This window comes from Grammomys surdaster, unplaced genomic scaffold (genome assembly GCF_004785775.1).
Source record: "Grammomys surdaster isolate TR1022 unplaced genomic scaffold, NIH_TR_1.0 136, whole genome shotgun sequence".
NCBI classification, from domain to species: domain Eukaryota; kingdom Metazoa; phylum Chordata; class Mammalia; order Rodentia; family Muridae; genus Grammomys; species Grammomys surdaster.
In genome coordinates this window covers 14,224,866-14,243,870 of record NW_021604594.1, presented here as the reverse complement: position 1 = coordinate 14,243,870, position 19,005 = coordinate 14,224,866, and the positions used below count along the sequence as shown (strand labels likewise).

Here is a 19,005-nt window from a genome sequence, read left to right as displayed (position 1 = left end):
TACCTCATTGTGTGAACAAATCAATATTTAAATTTCTGCTTTTGTCCCTGACTCTTGTTGCTGTCTGAAGAAGTAGCAAATACTGCTTAATATGATTGATAATACGATGCCAATTTATTAGGCCAGAACTGCACTGGTGAAAAATGGGCAGTTACTATAATGATTCCTGCTCAGTTTTCTATTTTTTAAGTTCGTGTGTTTGACTGAGAACTTTAACCTTACATTATAAGTCCACATCTAGCTCAGGGAGCCATGGGCTCCCAACTCATCTGGTATCTACTCTATATTTGACTCACAATAGAGGCTCATGGGTAATCTGCGGTGGCTTGTCGCCTACTGGTTCTGTTACTGTATGGTTAAAGTTAAGTGAAATGGTTCATTTTCTTTGACCCTGAATCAGAGACTACACTGAAATAGGATGATCTGGATGGAGGATTTGACAGCACAGACTGGTGCTGTGACTCTAGCCTCATTTTGAGCAATGCTTTCCTTACTGTTTGGAGCCGCTGGTTAGGGTCATATGGGATTAGCCTTTGTCTACAACTATAGAGGCCTTGGATCACTGCCTTTGAGCCTGGGTCTTCTTCCTCATCTCCTTTCTTCCTTATTCCGGCATCTGCATTCTCTCGATCCCTAACAAATCTCATCACCTCCTTAAACATGGCATCTGATAGACATGCTAGTTTTTCTTTCATCTTTCCATCTGCACCTTAGGAGGGAAAGAAGGATTAGATTCTGGGAATGAAGGAACAGGGGAAGAAATAATCTTCATTACGGGTCTTCTGGAAGGCAACGGTCTAAAGACTGTCACACAGAGAGTAGCTCTCAGTGGTGAATGGTATGTGAATACATATCAGGTAGGAGAGTCACATTCTTGGGTCATGAGTTAGAGCACTTCCTTCTATCATTTACATGAATGAGTTTAAGACCGTATCCAATCCGGCTGTGTGGGGCTCCTGAACTTGTTTGTACCCCTCTACGTGAAGTCTCTGCTTCAAGACAGGAAGCTGATGGGTTAAGGATGCACTTTAGAAGGAAGTCTCACACAGGACTAGCCAGACACGGAGTTGGGGCTACTAAAGAGCATCACACTAAAATTGCTTCGCTGTAACACGGGCACAGAGAGTGAACTCCAGTCTGAGCTACTTTGACGTTCTTAAAGTCCCCTTCCCACCCATGACCTGGGCTAAAGACAGTTTAGAAAAAGCAGCCTGCCATTGACTCCACGCATGCACACATTTCTACCCTAACATAAACTTCATCACTGGTTCCTGAAACCTAAGTCATCCGACCCTGCATCCTCTACTGCTTCCAACCCAAACCCAGACCACACAGCTTTCCCTCTTAGCTTCAAACCTCAAACTCTATCTGTCTCATAAACAAGCAGGAGATACAGAAAAGGCAGCATAGACTTTGATGGAAAAACATTCTGTACTTTACTCCCAGAACACTCCTCTTAGAAGACGCTTTAGTTACAGCCATCACTTATGCACACAGCACCTCAGTACTCATCCGGAACATATAGTACTTCTGTATGTTTATATGTACAAGTATGTTAAAAGTAGAAGTGGTAGACAACATGCTTTGTAGGATAAGAACAAAACAAATCTATATATTACTATATACCTTTATTAAATAAAATGTCTTTTACTGTTACCCAGTCACTTATATGTATCTATTTATCTAAGCTTTGGAATACTCGACCCTGCTGGGGACCTTGCAAGTGTCACAGCTGGCATGGAGATGATCCACACCAGGTGAAGAGTGAACTCTAGTCACCATCACTTAGCAAGCACTGGGGCAGACTTCCAGAGTCTGGTTTATTTCTCATGGTTTATTTCTCTGACACATTTAAGCACAGTAAGACCTTGGAAAGAGGTTTCCAAATGACACTCATCACAACAAAACTCTAGGCATAGCTACGTGGAAACTCCCATGCAAAGTAGCAAAGCACCTGAGACCTGTACAAGAATAAGTTCTGTTGACTGACCAACAGTGCTCAGGGTAAGAGCCTACAGAGGAAGCATAAGGATAGATTCTATGGATGGAGGACACAAAAGTACGTAGGACCCTTTCATAAGGATGGGTTCTAGTCACCAAGAAACTAAGCTCAGGATAAGGGCCTAGATAATGTTCGGGACATTTGGGGGATTCAGGAAGGCTGGCTCCTTAGAGCAGCACAAAGATGACAGGTTGTTAGACAGCATCCGCTCCAACCTTCTGGCTGACCAGGCATCAGTTATTATCTTCCTCTGGAGCACATAGGCCGTGTGTTTAACAAATCTGGTTCCTCCAGTGCTTTCTCTGAATTGTGTCTCCTACACAACCCAAGTATCTTTTTGTTTGTTCTGTTTTTCAAGACAGGTGTTCTGTTTTTCAAGCTTCCCTGTATAGCCCTGGCTGTCCTGAATCTCACTCTGCAAACCAGGCTGGCCTCAGACTTACAGAGATCCACCTGCCTCTTCCTTGCAAGTGCTGGGATTGAAGATACGGGCACTACTGCCCAGCCAAACCCAAGTATTTTTAAATTGAATATCTATAATTTTTATATTTAAACAAAGAATTCCTTGACCAAAAAAAAAAAAAATGTTAGCAAATGCTGTTCTTAAATTAAGACACTAGGTGGAGCATGAGAGTTTTGGATAATCTGAGTTTGTAGTTACTCATGAGAACAAGCTACTTGCCTCAAGAAAACAGAAAAATAAAATCAATTTAATTTTGTTGATTTTAACTAAAAGTAGAGAAACATAACACTTTTATAAGTTTATCTAATGTCTAAGGATTTTGTAAAAGAGATAAGCATTAGGATTAGGGTTTTTAACTCTCCAGACCCCACAGGAGGAAAATTAAGCAGGCATCCTTTGCAGAGGAACACTAATCGGACAGGGCAAATACAGCTACTGGTGTGTGTGTGTGGTGTGTGTGTGTGTGTGTTGTGCACGTGCGTGCTCACACATGTGTGTGCATTCATATAGGTGAGTGTTCATATGTAAGTAAGCATATGTGTGAATGTGTGTACATGTGTATGTGCACATGTGTGCACATGTGCATGTGCATGCGTGTCTGTCTGTATGGCTGAACTAGTGAACTGGCCTTTCCATGAATGAGAATATCTTATATCAACACCACTTCTAGAGTGCCAACCACAATCTCCAGAAAGTACCAACTCTAAGGATTAGCTTGCTCATTAGCAGGAGAGGAGGTCACACCATGCTAATAATAGTGATTATGATATCTTTTCCAATTTGTTTTGTTTAAATACTCGTGGGAGATTTTGATGAGATTCAAGCTCATTGGCATGAGTCTTGGGGTTTAGGTGTATGAGACAGACAGACAGACAGACAGATGTAAGTACTGCCATAGCTATAGACAATCTCCTGATGGGCTTGGAAAATACCAAGTTGGATCCTTGTGGTGCCAAAATGTGTCTGTGCACACCAAGAATCAACTTTATGTTGGCGTCTACTTGTTTCTGAGGTTGCAGCTGAGGTTTGCTAGTGCCTTTATCTCAGAACTGTCTGCAAAAACATCTAGAGTGAAGGACATCCCTCCTGGAATGCTTGTAATCCCAGTGCTCAGGAGATAGAAGCAGGAGGACCACAGCGTGACATCATCTTCTATTAATATAGTGAGTTCTAAGAGGTCAGCCTTGGATACAGGAGAACTTATAAGAACAAGTAGCCAATCCCCTGAACCCCATATTCTGGCCATGATTCATTCCAGAAATGCAGGGATAATTCAACATATAAAAATCTGTCAATGTCATTTACCGTATAAACAAACTGAAAGAAAAAAAAACACATGATCATCTCATTAGATATTGAACAAGCCTTTGACAAAATCCAACACCTCCTTATGATTAAAGTCCTAGAGAGATCAGAGATATAACGCACATACTTAAACATAATAAAGGCAATAAACATCAAGCTGATAGCCAATATAAAATTAAAAGGAGAGAAACTTAAAGCAAAATTCAGGGACAAGTCAAGGCTATCCGTTTTCTCCCTATCTCTTCAATATAGAACTTGAAGTTCTAGCAAGAGCAGTAAGACAACTAAAAGAGATCAAGGGGATACAAATTGGAAAGGAAAAAGTCAAAGTATTGCTATGTGCAGATGATATGATAGTATACATAAGCAACCCTATAAAAACTCTACTAGGGAATTCCTAGAGCTGATAAACATCTGCAGCAAAGTGGCTACATACAAAGTTAATCCCCCAAATTAGTAGCCCTCATACATACAAATGATAAATGGGCTGAGAAAGCAACAATATCCTTCACAACAGCCACAAATAATATATAAAATATCTTGGTGTAACTCTAACCAAGCAAGTGAAAGATCTGTATGACAAGAACTTCAATTCTTTGAAGAAGTAATTGAAGAAGATATCAGGAGATGGAAAAATCTCCCATGCTCATGGATCAGTAGGATTAACATAGAAAAAATGGCCAGCTTACCAAAAGAAATCAACAGATTCAGTGTAATTCCCATTGAAATTCCAACACAATTCTTTATAATCCTTGAACAATTCTCAGCTTCATATGGAAAAACATAATAACTCAGAATAGCTAAAACAATCCTGTACAATAAAAGATCTTCTGGAGGTATCACCATCTGCATTGCTTGTACTGTAGAGCAATAGTAATAAAAACCACATGGTAATGACATAAAAACAGACAAATTGATCAGCGGAATTGAACAAAAGACTTAGCAGTAAATCCACACACGTATATACACTTAATTTTTTTTAAAGGGGTGCACCACCACTGCCCGGCTTCATTTATTTATTATATGTATGTGAGTACACTGTAGCTGTCTTCAGACACACCAGAAGAGGGCATCAGATCCCATTACAGATGGTTGTGAGCCCATGTGGTTGCTGGGAATTGAACTCAGGACCTCTGGAAGAGCAGTCAGTGCTCTTAACCACTGAGCCATCTCTCCAGCCCTACACTTAATTTTTAACAAAGAGACCAAAATTACACAATAGAAAAAAGAAAGCATCTTTAGCAAACGGTGCTAGTCTAATTGGATGTCTGCACATAGAAGAATGCAAATAGATCCATATCTAACACCCTACACAAAACTCAAGTCCTAATGGATCAAAGACCTCAACTTAAAACTAGAAACACTATACCTGAGAGAAGAAAAAGTGGGGAATATCCCTGAAGACAACTTTCCTGAACATCAATCATACAGGCACTAAGATCAACAATTAATACATGGGACCTTATAAAGCTGAAAACCTTCTGTAAGGCAAAGGACACCATCAAAAGGACAAAATGATAGCCTACAGAATGGGAAAAGACTTTTACCAACTTCACAGCTGACAGAAGGTTGATATCCAAAATACATAAAGAACTCAATAAACTAGACATCAACAAACCAAATAACCCAATTTAAAAAATAGAGTACCGATCTAAACAGAATTCTCAACAGAGGAATCTCTAATGGCTGAGAATCACTTCAATAAATGTTCAACATCCTTAGCTATCAGGGAAATGCAAAGCAAAATGACTCTGAGATTCTGTCTTATACTGACCAGAATGGCTAAGGTAAAAATCTCAAGCGACGTCTTATTCTGTTGAGAATGTGGAGCAAGGGGAACATTACTCCATTGCTGGTGGGAGTGAAAACTTACACATGCAGCTACTTTGGAAATCAATTTGGTGGTTTCTCAGAATATTGGGAATCAAGATGCAGCTATACCATTCTTGAGCATATACTCAAAAGAAGTTCCACCATACCACGAGGACATTTGCTCAACCATGTTCATAGCAGCTTTATTCATAATAGCTAGACACTGGAAACAACCTAGATGTCCATTGACTGAAGAAAGAATACAAAAAATGGGGTACATTTGTACATGGTGTATTACTCAAGAATTAAAAACAATGACATCATGAAATTTGCAGACAAATTGGTGGAACTTGGAAGGATCATCCTGAGTGAGTTAACCCAAGCTCAGAGAGACAAACATGATAAGTATTCACTTATAAATGGATATTAGCCATAAAGTAAAGGGTAACCTCACTACAATCCACAGACCCAAAGAAGTCAAGTAACAAGAAAGGCTCTCGGGGAGGGATGCATGAATCTTACTGAGAAAGAGAAGTGGATGGGGGGAGAGAGAGAAGAGGATGGGGGGGTGGCTGGGAGGATGGAAAGAGGAGGAATGGGGGCGTGGCACGGAGGGAGAAAGTACTACAAGAGATAACTGAAATGGGGGTGGGTGGGTATTTCTTGGATGAGCTAGAAACTAAGGGCAATGGAAACTCCCAGGAATCTAAGAGAGTGACCCTAGCTAAGACCAGGGGAGCCCTTCCCTTTTCTGAAGCAAACAGGAGGAGTGGATGGGAGTGGGGAGGGGAAGGAGGGAGAAGGCCTGGGAGGGAGGAGGAAGGGAAATTGTGGTCACCTCAGGAGAGGAGTTCACAAAAAAAAAAAAAAATTGATAAATGAACAAGGTAAATGCAAATCATGACCTACTCTCTGGTATTTACATTATTTTTTGAAAGTTTCTGTAGTTTCAAAAATATATCAGAAAGTCTGGGTGGTGGCAGGCAGGGCAAGGGGACATTATTAGAAGGGGGCACTATGACTGTAGCTCAGTGGAAAGTCTATGCTTCAACAGGATGTAGAATGCTCTAAATCATGGTTCTCAATCTTCCTAAAGGTGTAGCTTTTCACTGCAGTTCTTTACGTGTGGTGATCCCCAACCATAAAAGTATTCCATTGCTACTTCATAACTGTGATTTTGCCACTATTATGAATATAGTAATGTCAATATTTATAATGCAGGCTATCTGATATGTGACCCCTAAGGGGGTCTCTACCTACAGAGAGTCCTTGGTATGTAGTCTTGGGATTTTCATTTCTTTCTTAGGAAACATTATAGTCAGGTAGACAGTGACCTTGTGCCACACAGAACAGAAAATAAAAGTGTAGAAGATACCTCCTAGAAGTGTAGCAGCTAGAATTTAGGAAACACAAATGCATATTTGCTGGGTCCAGTTGGTAAAGTTCTTCCCTATGAGGGGAGAGCTTAGGACTCCCCTTCTCCTGGTGCCTCCACACACAGGGCACGATGTCTGGACTGGCTTTGCTTTCACTGTCACTGAGGTTGCGCCAGATGTGTCAGGTGCTGAGTTCTCAAGCGAGCTGCCCTCATCGCCTGCCTTCTGCTGCTGCATTCACTGTCATGGTGTTGATGTTCTCTTCATGGTTCCAGGCATGAAAGGATGCATACTGGAAGACCCTATCGAGTGGAGGATGCTGGCAAATGCTGCCTTGAGGATGACTTGGTCAATCTTGAGGTCTTGGACGAGGTACTGAATTCTTAGACAGCTCTCATGGAGAGTTTCACATCTTGAGGTCCTGGATGAGGTCCTGAATACTTAGTAGACAGCTCTCATGAAGAGTTCACACAGGTGGTCTGGCCCTTCTCTGGCCCTTCTATGGTTGATTGCAGTTTTCTAAAGTAATTCAAAACTTTAATTGCTTGGTTAGCTATGGCATGATCACTATGACTTTGATCCTCTGTGTGCTTGTTTATAGTTTTGGAATGATGAAAGATTCTAGTAAAGCCCTTTATTTCACAGGCCTGACCAACAAAGCCCACCAACTTAAATTTATTTTCTATTTAATAAAAGATACTGTAGTTCACCCTGAAAACAGGTGTTTGTTCTTCATCAGGAGACATTTCCTTTACAAAGACAGTGGAGTAAACAGAGTTCAGATTTGAAATCTGGGAACTATGAGAATTCCTCATTCAGAATACTCGCCTTTGCTAGAGCTGAACCTCCATCTGTGGCTTCTAATCCTGGGGAACCCCAGCATCAATACCTCAATCACTAACCTGTAACACCACAGTGTTCAATTCTGTATTCCCACAATCCAGCAACAAGTGTTACTTCTGAGAAATGAAATTCCTAGGGCTGGAAAGACAGCTGTTAATAGCCTGAGCAACTGCTACTCTTCCAGAGGACTCAAGTTCGATTTCCAGAACCTGGAGAATCTGTTCACAGACAGCTAAATCTAATTGTAAATAGAACCTTCCAATTGAACAGAGACTGCCCCCCAACCCTGCACCCAGGAACAACTCAAATCTCTGTTGGCTCCCGCTATGCCTGTCAGCAACTCTTCTCTCAGCGCTTTCTAATCATTGAGTCTTTCCAGACACACGCCATCATTTGAGAGATTTAGAACCATTAAGACTCTGTTAAGATCTGAATGGGTTGTGTTAATCTTTTAGACAAATATTAGTGCAAGAAGCTCATTGCTACTTTCTGTAATGTCTTGTTGGCCATGTTACTCTCAACGATGTTTCCTCTCTTCTCAGGATACAATTATCTACTGGCTGCAGAAGCGGTATGCAGACGCACTGATCTACACCTACGTTGGAGATATTCTAATTGCCTTAAACCCCTTCCAGAATCTAAGCATATACTCTCCACAGGTATGAGGACCAGTTTAAAGCATTTTGTTCCTTCATGAGTGATTAAAAGTCGTAAGGCCAGGTCTGGAAGTGTAGTTCACTGGTAGAGCAATGGCTTAGCATGCCCATGCTCCTAGGCTCAAATCCACACAATGGAAAAAACTTAAATATGGAAATAAAATGAAGCAGCATTAAAACCATGTAGCCACTCTCCTGCCATGGGACTGATATCCGAAAGTATAGACAATAATTTAACATAAGTGGGGTTTTATCTTTGGGGAGAAACTTCTCAAAGCAAGGAGCAACAATTAAAGTTAACAATTGTCGAATGCTTGCTACATGCCAAACACTGGGTTGGCTCATGTCTGATCATCCTATGAGACAGAAAAGCTATGACTATTCAGTAGAGGAAGAGACAGAGCAGAGCAGTTAGCGCCCCTTGCCCAAGCTTGTGTATTCAATAACGGAAAACAAGGGTCAGAAGATAGGCCTGCAGACTCCTTCCAGTAGCAGCGAGTGCCCTAAGGAGAAAAGCCCATTTTTTTCTGGGTAATAGATAGTGAAGGCACTAGGTGGTTCAGTGGAGCATTTGAAGGGTCCTGTCAATGAGTTGTTTCTTTCCTTCAGTTTTCCAGGCTTTATCATGGGGTGAAACGTTCCTCCAATCCCCCCCACATATTTGCGTCAGCGGATAATGCTTATCAGTGTTTGGTTACTTTCAACAAAGACCAGGTAAGGACTTACCTTCCTCTCCTACCAGCTCACCAGAGAAGTCATGGTTCATCTCCCCCCCCCCCTTTTTTTTGTTTGGACCTGTAGTTGCTGAGGCTACACCGAGGAAATGGGAGATAAAATTGCTGTACAAGGGAACTGGAGGCCTGAGAAGGAGAAAACCCTTTTGAGATAACATAGCACGCATATCCAGAGCACTCATTTTCTCTCACAAAATGCAATAAAGACATTTCTAATATGAACATAATGAGAACATAGAACAACCACAACCCGATTACATGCAATGACTGTAATAAAAATGCAAGATATAATGGCATAAATGAAATTCCTTCCTATTAATATCTCAGAATCTTTATGACTAGGTCCCGTGTATGTAAAATACTGCACCTGCTAGACACTGGGTCCTGTATCATCTAGCTGCTAGGAAATTTGATGGGTTAGGGTTAAGACTGATAAACTTTAAGCTCAATATCACTTAAACGCAAACTTAACTCGTAATTTTTAATTGTCTAGACTTGTAGTTCACAGCGTGGCTTATTCTACTTTTGACCCCTTCTCCATTTGGCTAAGTTTATTTTCCTTTATTCCTGCATTCTGCAAACAAATAGAGGTAACTTAACTTGGCAAGAAAATTTTATGAGAGCTTACTATGCATGTATTTCCAGAGACCAAAGAAGTCTGATTTTTTTTGGGGGGGGGAGTCGGTTGAGCGTGAACAAATTAATAACTGTGTCTTAGTTACTTTTCTGTCACTTGATGACAGATCATCGTCAAGACAACTTGCAGAAGGAAGGGCTTCTGTGACTTACAGTTCCTGAGGCATAAGAGTCTGTCATGGTGGGAAAACAGCAGCAAACAAGCCTGACTGCCGCAGGAGCAGCCAGGAGCCCCCACCTGGAACTGCAAACACAAAGCAAAGAGAGCAAACTCCAAGTGGGTTAGGCATCTTTACTCCCACAACTCTTAGCGACATGCTCCATCAGCAAGACAGCACCTCCTCAGCCTCCCCAAACAGCACCTCTGACTAGGGACCAAGTGTTCAAGTGCCCTAAACTATGAGAGACACTTCTTTCTCAAACCACTGTACAACAGAACCATGGAACAGCACACTCGGGCTCCCTGATGACTGGAGAGGAATATCTCTGCCTTATTGTGGAGAGTTGCAAACTGTCCACAGGTTTCCCAGAGAAAATTAGTGGAAAGAGAGGACATGACTTCCAAATTTGCCTGCTGTGATTTTTTTGTTTTTATCTCTCCCCTTCCCCATTTTGTTTCTGACATGAAATTGTGTGTTTCCTAACACTAAACAGTTTTTCCAGGGTGCCTGACAATTCAGTGCAATCCTGACACACTCTGGAGTTAGCACAGACCCCACAGGTTATGGGTTAACGTCAATGAAACTGCTGCATGTCAGATGCAGGCTACAGATGGAATACCCAAGATACTCACAACTGTGCCAACCCAAGTACAAAATCAGGGGTTCCAACCAGGCTGGCTAATTCACTAGAACAACTCAGAGAATTAGGAAGAACACTAGATTTGTTTTTACTGGCATATCAGGATATAACCCACAACAGCAACATGGGAGATATGCTGGAACAGATAGAAGGAGCAGTGTCACAGATAGGAGAGGTGGGGACACAGAGGATCTTGCTTTTTTTCACTTGTGCCATCTCCCAGGACCTTCAATACATCAGTTCCAAAACTAACTGAATCTCATTTCTTTAAAACTCTTAAAAAAAAAAAAAAAACCTTGGAGATTCAATGGTTGAGAACACTGGCTGCTCTCCCAGAGGACCAGAATTCAACTCCCAGCACCAACATGGCAGCTCCCAGTTGCCTATGACTCCAATTCCAGGGGATCTGACACCCTCACACAGACATACCTACAGGTGAAACACCAAATATACCTAAGATAAAAATAAATAAATCATTAAAAATATTTTTATAATTCAGGGACTAAGTCCAAGATGAATACAGTCAAAGCACATGGTAGACTTGAAAGAAACTTTGTGAAGTCCAACTCTGTGTGCAGGGAATATATGCTAATAGAATATTTTGAATAATAAAATAAATAAAATGGTTCTTTTCAATACAAGTTTTGATTGAACTCAATTTTCAACCTCTTTGCCTTCCTGGATAATGGGAGGGAGGTCTGAAAGTTTCCATTCTCTGACTGTACATATTTTCTTTCTCAGTGCCTATCCTTGTCCTGAGATAGTTAGTTTGATTCCTACTTGGGACTACCTCATTCACAGCCAAGGTGTAGCCACTAGTGCTCTTCCTGAGCAGAAGATGCTCCTGTCTTTCCAGCACCAGTCGGGAAATTCCAAGAAGCTTTATGCCTGGAAACAACTACAAAGGCCAAACACATTGCTTTTATTCTACCTCATCACTGATTTCTTTTGTGCACAAAGAGTTCCAGGAAGCATTAAAAGAACATGGGCAACAGTATAATAAAAACAAGCCATGGCTATAAATAAGACCAAAAAAAAAAAAAAAAAAAAAAAAAGAAGAAAAAGAAAAAAATGTGATCAACCTTAAGCATCGGCAGAGGTTTGCCCTCACTCGTAATAAAAGAGACACAGTCTGAAACTGCACTGGATACCAGTTTTTACCTATCAGTTTGACACAAATCAATACACTGTGTGGTAAGGCCACAAGGCTACAGACTACTTTCTGTACGGCACTGCCTCAACTCCACATGCCCCATGCATGTTTCTCGTGTACCAGGCCCTGGATTGTGTACCTTTTCTAATACACCAGCCCCAACTCCACATGCTCTATGTATGTATGTCTCCCATGTACCTGGCCCTGGATCATATACCCTTTCTAATATGCCAGCAAACACAAATTGTCTCTCTAGTGAATTAGCCAGCTGCTATGGTCCTTAGCAAAGCGGTACAGTAATAGCTAACTTGTAAATACCTTTACCTTTTGATCAAATGTTACCCACTTAGAATTTATTCAGCAGATGACCCTGCATGTAGATACAATGATCTGTGTATACAATCATTCATTGGAATATAGTTTGTAACAAGAATAGACCAAACGACCCACAAGAATCAATTAACAATGGTACCATCAGACAGTGCTACATAATACCTTGCAATGACAGGCAGCTGTACCAGCTCTTCATATAGTGGGAAGAGTCCCAGGATAGAATGGCTGTTTAGTGAAAGATGGAGGCATATAGTGGAGGATGTTATATGGAAAACCACAACCCAATGCACATGTTGTTTCTGTGTGGTCATTCACTGAATTCTCCCTTGACTCTATTTTCTGTGTCAGTGTATTGTCATCAGTGGAGAAAGCGGATCGGGGAAGACAGAAAGCGCCCATCTGATCGTTCAGCATCTTACTTTCTTAGGAAAGGTATGGGCCAACCTGTTTTACATATCGTGACTAGAAGCCTCTGCAGAAGCCCTCATAGCAGAAGATAGTACTAATTTATTTTGCATCAGGAATTACCATAAGATTTCATCTTTTGTGTGTGTGTGTTTGCTTCCTGATAGCTAGGCTCTTAAGATGCCAGCATGCTGTCTTTATTTCATGTAGTGAGAAAAATACTACCAACATGGATTTACTAGACTGTGGGCTATTAATTATTTTGTGTGTTTTCAATGTAGTAGAAACATTGAGCCATTAAGTGGGAAAAGTGGTTAAACACTGAGTCAGATCAGGGGGAGCCACTGTGGCAATTAGGAAAATGGCAAGGGGAAGACACTGTGCAACACAGTTAAGGAAAAGGAACATTCCAGTCTTGACCCAGACATGGAAGGAAGGATTGCAAAATTAGTCAGGGAGTCGCCTGTAGTTGGCACTAGTGCACAAAGGAAGGGTTTGAGGACTCCTTTATTAGAGGTGAGGTTTATTGAAGGGCACAGTGGAAAAATTCAAAGATGTTGGTATTTAGAATTCTTTCTAAACTGTTAAGCAGTAAACATCTCTTAAAGATATCCTACACAATGCAGCCAGACTTTCAAACTACTACCAAATCTGGCTTTCTGATTCATAGCACCTCATGACTCCTTCATGTAAGAAACCCATGTGAGGGTTGATGCTAACTTTCCCAAAGTAGAGTTGCTTAGAGGGAGCCTGGGAGGAGTGTGGGGTAACATTATTGGAATGCTGCTTCTGAAGGCGCCTCTTGAACGCTCTCCATTCCACTCAGGCCAACAATCAGACCCTACGCCAGAAAATCCTCCAGGTGAACTCTCTGGTGGAAGCCTTCGGGAACGCCTGTACAGCCATCAATGATAACTCCAGCCGCTTCGGAAAGTATCTGGAAATGATGTTCACCCCAACTGGAGCCGTCATGGGGGCAAGAATCTCCGAGTATCTCCTTGAAAAATCCAGAGTTATTCAGCAGGCAGCGTAGGTGCACCTCTATCCTATCACCGTTTGCTCTGCCGATATAAATTTGGAGAATTTGGGAATTTTGAAGCTTCCATCTCCCCTTGCTCGTTAATCTTCCCAACTTTTTAAAGCAAAGGAACAGTGGTAGCTGATTGGCTTTTTAAGATCTAGTTTTGTCTTAGGTGCATGAGTGTTTTACTTGTGTGTACGTCTGTGCACAGTGTGAGTGCCTGTTACCCTAAGAGACCAGAAGAGGGCGCAAGATTCTTGGAACTAGAGTTATAGATGGTTGCAAATTGCCGTGTGCATGCTGGGAACCGTACTCAAAGCCTCTGCAAGAGCACCAAGTGCTTTTAACAGCTGAGCCAGCTCTCCAGCCCTTGGTGGTAGTTTTATTTTTGTTTTTGTTTCACCTAAAAGGCATTAAGGGGGGAGTGCCAAGGGCTGGGGGCCGTGCTTTATGAGTGGTATACCTGTTTCTCTCGAGTTGGTTGTATAAGGTAGAATAACACTAACTAATTTGCACATACCTTCAAGATCCACTTTATCCATTAAATGTAAAATTCTCAATAACAAAAAGTACTGAAAATATTCCATATATTTTCCTTTCACTTGGGAGAGAAAAGAATGTAATTATATTAAGTATTCGTTACCTTTTTGTTGCTGTGATAGAATACTATGATAAGAAGCAGTTAGGCAGGGCTCATTTTACCTTGCAATTCCAGTGGAGACACAGTCCATCATAGCTAGGAGAGCATGGTAGCAGGAGCATGGGGCTGGACGATCACATTTCATTGACACACAGGAAGCCGAGCGTGAGGACAGGAGATCTGGCCAGGCCGTCAAACCTCAAAGCCTGCCTCAAATGACGTACTTCCTCTAGCAAAGCTGCACCACCTGAAGGTTTCATAGTCTTCTCAGATAGTGCCACCAACTGGGGACCTAGTGCTCAAATATACAAGCCCACAGAAGACATTATTTAAACCACGACACTCTGTTTTAAGTAAAGCACTATCGTCATAGGTAATAGTCATCAATAGCATGTCCTTGGGCAGGTCACTGAACATTTCTGAGCCTCATTTGTGAAATGTGGATGCCACTAGCAATGGCCCCATGGGTTTGTTGTAAGACCCACAGGTTCATCTGTGTAAAATTACTTAAAAACACTCGAGACAGTGCATGTTAACAGTATTAGCCACTCTTATTATTACTGGTTTTGATCACTGCAGGACACCAGAGTTTCTCAGGAGCAGGGCTACATACACACAGCCAGTCAATATTGAATGCCTGCTATGTACCAGAGTAAACAAGACAGACAAAGTCCCTGAGCCCACGGTGTGTGTGGGAGGGGTGAGCGGATCACAATCGTTATAGGAATATATAAATCGAGCAGCTGTGATCAGTGCTCAGAAGCAATAGCTTTCAAGTAAGTTCTGGGAAAATAAACCAGTGAAGAGGGCACACTACCTGGTTCAGGAAGAAGAGTTGCATGAAGTTCACAGAGCACAGAGGGGTTCTATTTGTGATAAAACGCCATGACCGAAAGCAACTAAGAGAGGAAAGGATTGATTCTGCTAATACTTCCACATCACAGTCCAACAGCAGAGGAAGTCAGAATGTCACTAACAGGACAGACACCTGGAGGCAGGAGCTGATGCAGAGGCCAAGGAAGAATGTTGTTTACGGGCTTGGTCCTATGGTTTGCTCAGCCTGCTTTCTTACACCGAATGCACCACAGGCCAACATGATAGGAACATTTTTTTCAATGGAAGTTCTCGTTTCCTAAATGACTCTGCCTTATGTCAAGTTGACAAGAAACCAGAGACTAGGCAGTACACCTGGTGTCCAGAAGGAGAGATGGGTTTCCTGGATTTAAGATGTTTGATCTTAAGTCTGTGGATCACTTAAGAGTTAGCCAACACAATGAGGACAGGAGCGTAGGGAACAAGAGAGGGGCACTAAGATTGGATCACACGGGGCTTTGAACCTTTTCTAAAAGGCCTAGGAAACTGGAGGATGTTTTCAGGCAGGGGAGTGGTCACCACTAACTTGCATTTTGAAATGCTAGCTCTGGTTTCAGTCAGAAGGAGCCAGATGGGTAAGTGTGGTAGAGTGGAGAACAAGAGAGATGGAGTAGTCAGATCCTGGGCAAATGGGAGCCACAGGCCTAGGACTAGCTTGAGAATCTAAGCACATTTGTGGGTGTGGCTGGTAGAGTATGGCATGCTAGGCCTGATTTCCAACACACACACACACACACACACACACACACACACACACCCCAAAAATATCAAACACCGTCCTCCATCAGAGAATTTCCTTGCATAGTAGAAGCAGGTATGAACAGTGAACTTGAGTGGAGAGATGAAGCTACAAGCGTTTGAAGCTTCCCTGTAGCTTCTTGATCGCTTGGGTGAGTCTCTCTGTCTCTTCCTCCCTATACTGGCATGATTTTAAAGTTGAAGGTGCTGTCTTTGACAGAACGAACACTGTTGTGTCCTGTGTTCCATGTTCTTTGTGTGGAATGTTGCCCATTGATGTAAAAATTGTCTCACCTTACTTTCTTCTTGTGTCATACAAGGCTAATAACACCAACCTCCCAAGGTTGTTAAGAGAATTGAACGGGATGGAGAGAGGTGAAGGCTTCAAAATCCAGCAACATGGCTGCTCTGTCTGGAATACAGACACACTCTTAGTACACATCTTTAATCCCAAACAATGATGTTGTGCCAGGAAGTGTCCGTGAACCCCAAAGGACCAACAAGGAGCCAATTCTGATACAATCACATTATTCATAGGATCTCATTATTCAAGTTCAAGGTTGGGCCACACCACCATCTCTGATGCAGCAGAACAGGACAGGGCAGCCCTAAGCTTAGTTTCAAGCAAGCATTTATAGAGACAAGAAGGGGTTATCTAGCCTGACACACATCTGATTGGAGGGCCATTATGGCCTTTAACATAATTGGCTGGTGCTGGGAGCCAAACTATAAACTTTACTTGTGTTTTCTTCCTGATTGGTGATTGTTAGGAAGTGAAGTGTCAGGGGCAGGCTTGTAACCTGGAGGTGCAGATTTGTTGGGGAATAACCTGGAAACTAGTGCTTAGATGCAGGTCTTGTTGTGGGGTAACCTGGAAACTGGTGCTAGGTACCTACTAGTTAACTTGAGTTCAACTTTAGGTCAGGTTCTCTAAGATGGAATCTGAACCAAAAAATTTGGTCTCTCAATGTCTAATTGAGGGACAGACAAAATGACAATTCAGAGAAAGATTTGATAGGATACGCTCAACTCTCACAAGTACAGCACAGAAAGTAGAAGCTATTTTTGAAGAGTCAGTTCATTTCAGAGAGTTCAGTTAAGCTGAGTTGAAGTCAGTTCAGTAAGTTCAGTGCAGGTCAGTTGAGTTTAGTCAGTTGAGCTCAGCTCAGTCAGTCAGCACAGAAGTCAGTACAGTGGAGTTGAGTTGAGTTGAGTTGAGTTTGTGGAGTTAAAAGGCAGCTTTTAGCAGGACAGTTTTACAGACAAGTTACAGAGAGAACAAGCTAGACACAGATTAAAGCAGAACAAGCCAGAGAATGAGAAGGAGCCAGACGATTAGGATAGATTGCTAGAGTTAGTTTGAGGCCAAGCAGAACAACTCATTCAGAAGGTGAGAGAAGCCAGATTGAATCAGTCAGCTTGGAGAGGAGTTTGAGACAGAACACCTGAGTTGAACCAGCCAGCCAGAGTTCAGAAAGAGCTAGAAAGGGTGAGCTTATTCAGCAGTAAGCCTCCAAGACAACAATTGCATGAGGCGAATTAAAGTTACATTTACAGTGGTGGTTCTACCCTTTTCTGGGCACACTTGAGTATCCCATTTCCTGGTCTCCCATCTCTGGATGAGGTCTGACAAAAGTACATTGAATAAACAACCTTTCCGAGGCTGGCCAAGTGTAAGGCAGCCCTCTGAGCCCTTGTGTGCAGACTTCTGTCTCTGCTTCTTATCTCTCTACAACGCCTTACAATTCCTGCTCAGGCTTCAGGGCTTCATTCACTGTAGGGTTATTTCCCTGGAGTCTTTGCCTTGACTTGGCATAAGTGATTTCCATTCTCAACATTATTCTTTATCATAGCGCCCTGTTCATTTCTTTTAAAGCCCTTCTCTCAAGCTCCCCTCTTATCTAATTTAATCCTGTCTAGAAGGACTGCTCCAAAAGGGTGGGAGTCCTCTTAGAACTGTTTCTCTGGCACACAGCACAGTGCCTGCCATAAACAGCATCCAATACATTTATCAGTTGAATAATACCATTTCAAAATGATTTATGTGCATTTTGTGCCATACTGCATACTTAAATACACACAATAAAATTTATTTGAAATAATAAAAATTGCTTGACATGGTGGCATGCACCTGGTAATTCCAGTGCTGGGGAGGTTGAGACAGGAAGATCATGAGAAATTAGCCAATGGCTGGGATGTAACTTATTGGTAGAGTATTGCCCAGAAAATGAAATCCTGGATTCAACTTCTTGTGATGAAAAAAAAACCCAGATAAATAACACAATGAAATAATATTCTGTGAATGAATGAGGGAGAAATGGCAAGTAGAGGTATCTAGAACATAGTGATATAACATCCTGAACAGACTAAGGAGAGCAAGGATACCTGGGAGAGGATAAAGGGAAGACTGGGACAAAGCCATAGATGGGGAAGAGAGGCACACCAGGCTTCTTCCTATAGAATGAGTCTGGTAGGCAATAGGATTTCCTGCTGTAAGCATATCAACCTGAAAGACTCCCCTCTTCCAGAGGGCAGAAAGGGATCTGAGGCAGTACTTTCCAAAACTGCCCTCGAGTATGAGTTTCCAAAGCTCCCCATCCATAGTGATCTAGCAATATGATTTCATTATCAAAAAATGATGACGCTTTTGGTGTTTTGACACTGCCACTTGCTGCATGGTATCTAGGTGTGTGCTTCTCAGTTCCTTCTGTGTCATTTGCTGCCACAGTGAACACACTGGGCACCCTATCCAGGGTCGTTTAGCAGATGTGGGCAAGGAATAGAGAGACAGAAGTAAGAGCAATTGTTGCCCTTGCAGAGAACCCAGCTTTGGTTCCCAGCACCCAGGTAGTACCTAGCAAGTTTCTGTAACTCTACTTTCAGAAGTTCCAAAACCCTCTTCTGGCCTCCATGGGCACTATGTGCACATGATGCACAGAGACATGCCTGCGAAATATGCCCTACTCATTAAAAAAGGGGGAAAAAAGCAAATTAAAACAACAAACAATGTGGACAGCAGGAGCCGTTGGGGACTGAGGAATGGCATTTGTAGCAGTATCTGAAAACATACCACCTTGGGAGAATGCAAGCCTCAGCTCTGAAAGGAAGGCTTTCTTGATTGCTGAGGGCTTTCACACATTTCCTGCCTGAGGCTCCAGTAAAGCAGAAGCTTTACTCTCTCTCTCTCTCTCTCTCTCTCTCTCTCTCTCTCTCT

The 19,005-nt window shown here is 42.1% G+C and overlaps 1 protein-coding gene across 1 annotated transcript in view; it reads left to right on the top strand.

Moving 5' to 3' along the window:
• Myo3b (myosin IIIB) overlaps positions 1-19,005 on the top strand; it is a 335,931-nt gene that overhangs the window by 135,812 nt on the left and 181,114 nt on the right. The window contains exons 9-13 of the mRNA XM_028763039.1: positions 7,234-7,330; positions 8,344-8,460; positions 9,067-9,171; positions 12,463-12,546; positions 13,346-13,548. Of these exons, the coding sequence (XP_028618872.1) occupies positions 7,234-7,330; positions 8,344-8,460; positions 9,067-9,171; positions 12,463-12,546; positions 13,346-13,548 (606 nt within the window). The remainder of the gene's footprint in view (positions 1-7,233; positions 7,331-8,343; positions 8,461-9,066; positions 9,172-12,462; positions 12,547-13,345; positions 13,549-19,005) is intronic.